Source organism: Monopterus albus, unplaced genomic scaffold, assembly GCF_001952655.1.
Source record: "Monopterus albus unplaced genomic scaffold, M_albus_1.0 scaffold299.1, whole genome shotgun sequence".
In the NCBI taxonomy this organism is placed as follows: Eukaryota; Metazoa; Chordata; class Actinopteri; order Synbranchiformes; family Synbranchidae; genus Monopterus; species Monopterus albus.
Window position 1 is genome coordinate 304,615 of NW_018128179.1, and position 10,062 is coordinate 314,676.

The following is a 10,062-nucleotide window of genomic DNA, read 5'->3' on the forward strand; positions in this document are numbered from 1 at the left end:
TTTCTGGGCTGTCGAACCGTGACGTCACCCGATAAGCAAGCCTTGCAGCTGCTATAACGTTTAGCCAAAACATGAGGAAAAGTCAAGGTGCGTGACTGTTGTTTTCGTGGTGTGTATCTAAAACAATTGGACATAACCTTACACATTAAGACAAATATTAAGACTAGCATTACAGTTGACACTAACAGCTCTTTTCCTGTAACCTTGACGTGCCTGCAGTCTGCACTGCAGGCTGAACAGTTAACAGCCTAAGCTAGTCACCCTGTCTGCACTAAACATTCCTAGACAACAAATCTCTGAATATCTATCTAACTAAGAAATAACCTAACAAAGTGTTTAAATTGTATAGGCTATTAGGTTCGGGGTTTTTTCATCTTCTGGGCTGCCTGCGCGCAGTACTGGAGGCTTACAGAAGTGGGGACAGGTAGATGTGGGGCCAGGGAAGGAACACACTGACAAGGGAGATCAGAGCAGCAAAGGGGAGCTACTCTGAAAAGCTGAAAGCTCAGGTTTCAGCCAACGACCCCTCGTCTGTGTGGGGACACCCTGAACATTGTCTGTTTGAGCTGCTGCCTTCGGGGAGAAGATACAGAACAATTAAAGCAAGGACAAACCGATTAAGGAATAGCTTCTATCCGAGAGCTATTGTTGCTTTAAATGCTGCTAAAATCTGAATGATAGATGGGTTTATTTATTTTGTGTGATTTTAAGGGAGCCGTGCAATAGTCGGATGTGTATGGATGTGAGTGTGTAATTTTGCTGGGTTTTTTTATTATTTATGATTATTTTATTATCGAAGGATTGCATTTTAATTTCGTTGTACAATGTACAATGACAATAAAGATATAACATATAACATAACATAAACACTCCACCGTCATTCCAGTCCCCAAGAAAACCTCCATCAGTGGACCTAACGACTACAGACCAGTTGCCCTGACATCTGTATTTATGAACTGCTTTGAAAGACTGGTGTTGGCCCACCTGAAGGACATCGTAGACCCCCTGCTGGATCCCTTGCAGTTTGCCTACCGGGCAAACAGGTTAGTCGATGATGCAGTGAACATGGCACTGCATTACATCCTGCAACATCTCGACACCCCAGGGACGTACGCATGGGCCTTCTTTGTGGACTTCAGCTCAGCATTCAACACCATCATCCCAGACATCCTCCATTTCTTTACTCTGATTCTCACTTTGCCAGTACATTCCATGCTAATGCCCTCACAGGATGATCTGAGACAATTCTACCACCTCAGAGGAGAAGGAATCTGCTTAACAAACACTCATTGTTTTTGCAGACCAATTGGAAACATTTTTAGATAAGAAACTGAAAGAAGAACATCCTCTCTTTGAATTCCTCAAGTAAGGGATCCTAAGAAGGTCCCAATACACACACCTTGTCCAGACACTACCCCCCTCTCCAAGATACAACCAAGGCAAACCCCCACACAGCTTAATGGTCAAGCTTATCGGGTCATAAATATTATTTCTCAAAATGAACTCACCCAGCACCACACAAACTTACATGGACTGTGTCTGCACTCATTATGGTCAGGGTCAAGGTATGCGTGGGTTTAAAGGGCATGTATCTGAGGAAGGGGTTAAGAAGTGGACGTGAAACATCAGGACCATCACCAAGAAGGCACAGCAGAGGTTGCACTTCCTGCGCCAGCTCAGGAAGTTAGACCTGCCCCAGGAGCTGCTGATACAGTTCTACAGAGGAATCATCGAGTCTGTTCTCTGCACCTCCATCACTGTCTGGTTTGGCTCATCAACCAAACAGGACAAGTACACACTTCAGCGGACAGTCAGGACTGCAGAAAAGGTCATTGGTGGGAGCCTGCCCTCCATGGAGGACCTGTGCACCTCACGGGTCAAAAGGAGGGTGGAGAGGATCACTGCAGACCCCTCACATCCCAGATACAATCTGTTTGAACTCCTCCCCTCTGGACGGCGTTACAGGTCACTGTGCACTAAGACAACCAGGCACAGGGACAGTTTCTTCCCCCAGGCTGTCGCTCTGATGAACACTTAACCAATGACAGTATGATTGGACAATAACCCTCAGTGCAATACCTGTAAATATACCTCGTACAGATCATAGAGACTTGTACAGGTTTCTAGTCCTTAAGTACTCTGTTTTATCCCTATCCTGTTTTGCACATTGAGAGCCAATGTACCAGAGTCAAGTTCCTCATGTGTCCGTCACACCTGGCCAATAAAGCTGATTCTGATTCTGATCTCAGAAGGTCTGCATGTAGTCTGCAAGCAGTGCAGTGTGAGCTTTTTTTTCCCCCATTGGGTCAACTGAAACAGCAGATGCTGTAGCTGTCTTTTCACTGCAGTGCCAGTTGTGTGCATCAGTACCCATTATGTCCATATAATTAGTTAATGAAAAATATTTTCAACACAAATATCATTAGTCATCATTAGTGATATGTTCCTAGAAAGCAGGTTGAATTTAATAGTAATAGTCAAGTCTGGTTCATTACAACCTACTGTGGAATCAGAAAGCATTCAGACCTTTTCATATTTTAGACTCATCTTAAAATGGATTCAGTTCATTTTTTTTCTTTAGTCTACACACAATACGTCACAATGACAAAGTGAAAACAGGTTTTTGGAATATTTGGTCGGTTAATTAAAAGTAAAAGACTGAAAAATCCAATTTACATAAATGTTCAGACCCTTCACTTGGTTAAAGCACCATTGGCGGCAGTGACAGCTGTCTTCTTTAGAATGAAGCTACAAACTTGGTTTCTTTACCTCCACCAAGGAGGGTATGTTTTTGGTCCTGCCATGTGTTGGCTGTTTACTAGGATTACTCATAGCCATTTGGATGGGGAGAGGTGACAGTGGTACGGTGGGTAGAGCAGTCATCTCCCAATCAAAGGGTTGAAGGTTCGAATCTCAGTGCCTGCAGTCCTTGTGTCGAAGTGTCCTTGGGCAAGACACAGGAACCTCCCCGATGGTTAGAGCCATTGGTTGAGTTGGCATGTGGCTGCCTCGGTTCTGTACCGGAAACAAATTCCTTGTAACATACTTGGCCAATACAGGTGATTATTCTTATCATCAACATACGTACTTGGTACAGACATTTGGGGCGGAACCATCACAGTAGTGATTAGGTTTTGGCTGAAAAAGGTCAAAGGTCAAGGTCACAAAATACGACTCTTCCTCTGAACTGTCATCACTTCCCAAAATAAAACTTGAAATGTCTGTCAATCACAGAATCTTAGGACTACTCATTAAACAGTTTTAACATTGTGAGCCCCGAGCTTAACTTAAAATGCGCATTTATTCCTGCAGTTTCAGGGGTAAACGATCAAAATCATTATAAAATCCACAGAGCTGACCAGATTGCACATGCTAACAGCTAATTCTACACTCTGAGCTAATAGGCAGCTGTCGTTCTTGGTACAAACATTTTCCAGTCATTAGTTTTGTGATTCATGCAGTTTTACCCACATAAACATTCATTCATTATTATCTTTTCATAAAGGTCATAGATGTTGGGCCTTTCTACCCTTGACGTGCACATGCAACTTGCTGATGTCATTGCCACAGAAACGTTTGTGGCAATGTGGTGTCGCTCTCCCCTCCACCAGATGACTTCACAGTACCATCTTTATAATTTGCAGAAAGACGTATATGCAGAGACCACCAGTTAAATTATACGAAGTGCATTTAATTCGTTTCCATATAAGGTTGACAGTGATGTACAATGGAGTTCTTTGTGTGTGTGTGTGTGTGCGCTCACTCTGCCTTTTTAGATGACTTCTGTATATATATTTATTGCTTCCAGGGAGCATCGCCAACAGGGTTTTCCATGAGGTTTTGTTTGACACATGTTCAGATTTGGCCTCTCACTGCTGGCCTTGGGACTCTGGAAAGAAGCGCAAGAAACACAGCCTAAAGAGTTCTCTGGCAGAGGGCAAACGCTCCAAACCACAGCGGAAAGAAATGCTAGAGGTACAGTGCTGTGTCAGAAATCACTCAGACTCACGGGACACTTACAAGATGTGATGGTGTATTGGTACAGCCTTTCCCCAACAGGTGGAAATTCTTTTTCAAGTTGACATTAAAAATATTCTGCATGGTCTGCCATATCCTTTTTCTGGAACTTTTATATATGCAGTAAGGTTATTTTGATAATACATGAAGTATATGGAAATTGTGGTGCCTGTTGTGGGTATTCTCAGATGGAAGTGGATGATGAAGAAGAAGAGGAGGAAGAGGAACTTCATTTCTCTGTTCAGGACTTGATGAAGATCAAAGATGCTGTGGTCCTTCTGATCCAAAGCCTCCTCAGACTCCTGCAAACATTTCCCCTAAAAGACAGACGACAGAACATCAGCAGCTGCATACAGGTAACTGCTGATTCCACCATCACACCCATTAGTGAAAAGTGTATACTTGGGTACAATTTTGAGGAACTTATAATTAACTATTTCCATTTTATGATACTTTATACTTCACTACATTTCTGAGCAAATGTACTTTTTACTCCTCTACATTTATCTGACAGCTGTAGCTACTGAAATTGCTATTATTAAAATTAGGTCCACCTATACCAGCTTTAAAATTAATGTGTACATCATTAATCATTGCTAATTATATTGAGGAAAGGCAAAGCTCTACACATTGTAGCTTTAACGAGTACCTTTAAGTTTGGTACTTTTATATTTGAATACTATTTGCGTAACATTTTGAATGCAGGACTTTTGCTTGAAACACTATTTCTAAGGTATTGATACTTTTACTTAAATACAACATTTCTTCTGAGAGTTACATCTGAGACCACTGATTATATCACACTGAGCACGTAGTCTTTATTTTTTTCTCTGCAGGTCTTGACTAAACTGCTTTACTTTGAGCCAGTCATTGGAGAGCTAACCTTTGCTCCTGTACAGTAAGTTTTTATTTTTTTTTATACTTCTCTGTGTTGAAGAATGCATGTAAGGTAGTAATGCACTGATGCCGATAGTAGTATCAGGGCTGATAACACTGTCTGGTACTCTGCTTGTGCTCGTAAAAGTTGTCCCACCAATACCAGTTAACGGCAGCATTGCATTAACCTCACGCTGGCTTAGCTGGTCGTTAGGTGGCAGAAAGAAATTTCAGCGGCTCAGAGATGTTTTAAGATGAGTGATGACAAAAGTAAAGCTGAGTGTGAGCTCAGCTTCTCTGTTTTGTGTGTGAGGGCCCCTCCCTCCCTTCTCACACAGGCAAGCAAGCACAGTTTTGTGTTTAAACAGATGCCAACACTCTTGTGCAAAAAACCCAACAGTAATGGAGAGGGAAATTAATCAAACATTTGTTTGAAACGGATCACAATAACAAAATTCGACCTCTTCATTCTTCTCACAATCCGGTCCCGTTCAGTCCGCTAAAAGCACCATGGTGGTTGTTATGCTGATTGTAGTGGACTGTTGTGAACAAGAAGAAAACAAACTTTCTGTTTGTTTCAATTAATAATAATAAAATAAAAAAGTAACACATTGACAAGACAACAGATACATGACATTACAAAAAGATGTAGTGTTTTACAAGATTGTAGTGTGAAGTGTGGGTATTTCCAACTTATGCAGTCTATGAAATGCAAGAAAGGGAGAAGGAGGGGAAAAAAAGCAAAAAATTTAACGAGAACAATGATGAGTACTAGTAATAAAAGCAGCTTGTTACATTTTTAGAGGTTGGTCAGAATGTGTGTGGCCTCAGCCCCAGGTGAACATTCCATGACACTATTTTAAGTGACTGAGTGATTGATTGTTTGTTATAGATATCTGTTTGTATGTTTAAAGGAGGGAAGGCGGGGGAAGGAGAGAGAGGAAGGAGAGAGAGGAAGGAAAAAAAAACATAAGAGGGTTAACAGGATCTAGAGTTGATGCATGTGTGTGTGTGTGTTTATATGTATGTGTGTTAGAGTATGGATGTGGGCATAACAGTACAGAAAAACATGGACAAGTATACATTTTGACATGGTGTGATGAGCAAACAAAAACACAGACAGAATAACAGTAAAAAGAGGGGCGCTGATGCAAGGGATGGTTGTAAGAGTCCGTGTGGGAAATGGGTCGCTGTATGTGTGGATGTAAGGGACAAGGGTGATCAATGGGGCTTGAATTATTTAAAATATAATGCAGCAGTCACTGGTTGGTAGGTGGTGTGTAGAAAATTAGAAGAGCCACGGGTAATGTTCGAATCACGATAGAGCTGTCCTTCAATGTATAATTTGTCCACAATATTTGCACGTTTGTTGTTCCGCCTGTGTTGTTTCATGATGGGGTAGAGGATTTTTCATCGTTTGTTTATTTCAGGTGGGAATTGATCATTGAGTCCAAAGTTTGTGCCTTTCAGTTCCTTTCCTTTACTTTTAATTAGTTCTTTGTGTTTGTAGTGTTCCAGTTTCGCTATTATGGGTCAGGGTGTTATGTTGGAACGTGGACCAAGGCGGTGTGCGCGGTGAAAGGTGATCTTATCAACAGTATCTTTTGGAATTTTGAGTTGGTTTTTCATGAAGTCCTTAACCAGTGCTTCGGGGTTATCAGGTGATTGTTCTGGAATGCTGGAAAAGATAAGGTTGTCATGCATGTTTCTGGTTTGAATGTCCAGTATCGTTTCTTTCATTATTCTCTTTTCATTCGTGATGGAGTCTGTTTTGATGGATGCTTGGAGAGAGTTGCTTGACTGTTCTAACTTTTCAATGTAGTTGTGGGCGAGTTCAAGGCTAGACCAGTGCTCTTTTATTTCATCATGAAGTATGACCAGTAAATTGAGTTTATTGAAGGATGCAAGAACACTGACCTCAGTGTCTGTCGTCTGTAGATCGCTTGTATCTGTAGAAGAGGTCTTTTCCATTTGTTTGGCTTTGGGGTGTCTTGCAGGGTTGTACTGGCGGTATCCATACTGCAGCGAATGTAGTATTGGTCAATGAATGAGTCTAGATCCGATAAATCTTCCAGTATGTGGAAGGTCCGTCCTGGCTATTGGCAGCAGCGTGCGATTCCGATGGATTGCTCGTGTAATTCCAGTAGTTGGTTATAAAGTCTGAAAAAAATAGCTAGGAAAGTGTTTGTTTACTCTGTGACTGTGCGTCGCCATGTTGAATATCCCCGTGCCGTATCACGATCTCGGGATACTCAGTACGTCATCTTCAGACTTTCTGTAGTTAACATTGATGTCATATAAGCTCTGTGTATGAAATTGGTTGGCTGAGACAAGCAGCACCTCACCACCAGAGCAGGTGTGTGTCCAGCAGAGAGAACAGTATGGAGCCACAGACAGTAGCCAGTTTTACATAAAGCATGCAGCCTCATTTAATTAAATATTTAAATTTCTGACAGTGATAATATGCACTCCTAAAATGTGATGTTCTGGTCAGGGGTTTTGTGAAAGCATTACATTCTAAAACAGGGTCACATGCTGTAACCCGACAGACATTCAGTCAGTTACATGTTATTCAATAGAAGTGGTAGCAGTGCTGTGTTTGTTATTACAGAAGGTTTTCAGGTAATTTGCACAGCCTTCTGTTCCATAAGATATTCTGTTTAATCAAAACAGATTGCAGTTTTATGGTAATAGCATTTTTTAAATAGTAGAAACATGGCGAGTACTCAAATATAAGTACTCTTACTGGGTTTGAAAAAAGTGCTATAGGTGCATTCCTAGCATGTTAAGTGATGTCAATTGTGTTTTTTCTGAACAGAGATACCAACAAGCTCAGGAGTGTCCCTGAGATGGCTTTCTACGGACTGGAACTGCTCTGCTCACCAAAACACGGAGACCAGAAAGAAGTAAGAATTTTATTCTCATGATCTATGGTGGGCCAATAGTACACAGACTTGTTGGGTTACTGTGTAACTTATCAGCCTAAATACCACTTTCAGGCTGCAGAATGGTGATGCAATTCCTCTGGTTGCACCATTATGGCTGGAGTTTGTAGTGAAACATAGAGACCGTATGTGTTTTGTCGACTAGATGGCACTTGGCACACTGTATAATTTAGTGCTGTCAGAAATGGCCAAAAATGACACTTGAATATTCATTCTTTTCATTCGCTTCTATTTCACTATTCAAGTATCTATTTTTTTGCATTATGTCCATACAAACAAATACAACGAGAGACATAACTACTTGTATATTTATTTCAGCATAAAAGATCGACATGCCTATACATTACAAAATAAACTACTGTAATAATATAATTAGGTTATGGTACATAAAATAGACATTCAACTCTCAGAGTGAGATGTGATGTGATTTAAAAATAGAACAACAATAATTTTTTCCTTGACATGAAAATAAATCAAATAATCAAACTGCTAGTGCTGCAGTGGCAGGCTAAAGGTAGCTTACATTCAGTAGCTTGCATACACTCACAGGTCACTTTATTATTGTATGCAATTCAGTGCAACACTTTATCGACTGATATGAAAATATTATCGTGATAAAATATTTTGTCATGTTGCCCAGCCCTACCATATGCATGCATGTTTAGTAGTATACTCATGTCTTTACTGACAGCTTCCTTACCCCACAGAAACATTTTAATGGTCTGAGTCCAGAATCAAGCACTGCATAGTTCACAGATCTTACTTTTTCAACAATTATTTTCTGACATATAATGGGTTTAGAAACAAATCACAGATTTTTCTTTACTCAGACTTTAATGCCACAGCAAAGGGATGTTTCGCATCTAAACTGATATTTCTGTTGTCCAGTCCCTGGGGATGGTTTTCCGCCAGCTTCTCTACGTGATCCTGATGATGAATAAAGGCAGCAGAGGGAAGCCCTCCCTCCTCATGCTCAGTCAGCCTATCCTCACCACTCGTGACCAGGCCATTCAATTTGTTTGGTAAATAGCTGTGTTCTGATCAAATGTTAAACCAAACTGTAGAGTTATGTATTGAATAATAAGTGAAATCTGAATAATACATACAGCAGTTTTGTTGATATTTGAACTGAGGAAACTTGCATTAACCAGTCCACCGGACTGCGGAGAATGAAATATTCTCCTTTATTAAGCATGAAATGCTTGATGTGTGATTTGCATAAGATCACCTTTTTTCCCTTTTTGACAGACCAGCAGATTTTTAGCTACTGCTAGATTCAGTGTGGGTCAGTATGTAAGTGTAATGCATACTTTATTATGTTTTTTCATTTATTTATTTTTAATTCTTTTCCCCCTTTTTAAGCCCTCAGAGCATTGTTCATCTCAAAAAAACTGTGGACTTCCACCTGCCAGATATAAAGAGATATGCAATTGGATTTTATCAGCATCTCTCCCACATTAAAATCTGAGATGTATCCTGCACAAAAAAATCTTCAAATGTTACAGCTCTATAGAAATGTGTCATTGCTTGTTAGAAACTGTGACATGAATTGACCCCATCTTTTAACTATTCTTTTATTTCTGTTGGTTGATGGAGTGAAAAAATGTGAATTTGTTGCATCAGGATCTCTTTATTGTTGATAATTTGGGATATTTCTGCCTGATTAATTGCAGTCAGGTTGCTAATCATATAGTGTTTTTAATTATAGTCATCTTATGGATGAGCTGAAGGAGCACGCACTGCCTTTTCTGAAGATCCTCGTGCAGCATATTTGCATCCAGGTGAAGTGTTCAGCAAACGATGTGGAGTGACATGCTTCATATGAAGATAAATATCACTGTTTGTGTAAAGTTCAGAGAGTCACTATCAACTCTTTCTGTGTTAAAGTTCACAAAGGCAGTCACATTTGAAGTGATGATTATACTGGTGGAATAGTTTGCTGTTACATTATTAGCTGATGCATTAGCATAGCTGAGATTTAATGTTTGTGCGGTGAATGTTTAGATGGTGGAGAAGAGTGAGTTTCGAATCCATGGAGCCCAGGCTGTCGGTATGCTGACGTCTCAGATGACAACCACAGATTATGCTTGCTTCATCAAATGGCTGTTTAATTTTTCCAGACACTCAAAGGTAAGGTATGCCAATGGTCAACTGTTTAAGAGAGAACTTTTCATATTTAACATGATACATAAATCTATTCTATATTATATATTTTTGTGCTGTT

The 10,062-nt window shown here is 40.3% G+C and overlaps 1 protein-coding gene across 1 annotated transcript in view; it reads left to right on the forward strand.

The window, feature by feature from the left end:
• The window catches only part of ncapd3 (non-SMC condensin II complex, subunit D3), a 73,912-nt gene that overhangs the window by 7,916 nt on the left and 55,934 nt on the right, over nt 1-10,062 (forward strand). Inside the window, 7 exon segments of the mRNA XM_020623432.1 lie at nt 3,809-3,975; nt 4,206-4,373; nt 4,854-4,915; nt 7,712-7,799; nt 8,727-8,860; nt 9,547-9,619; nt 9,843-9,968. Of these exon segments, the coding sequence (XP_020479088.1) occupies nt 3,809-3,975; nt 4,206-4,373; nt 4,854-4,915; nt 7,712-7,799; nt 8,727-8,860; nt 9,547-9,619; nt 9,843-9,968 (818 nt within the window).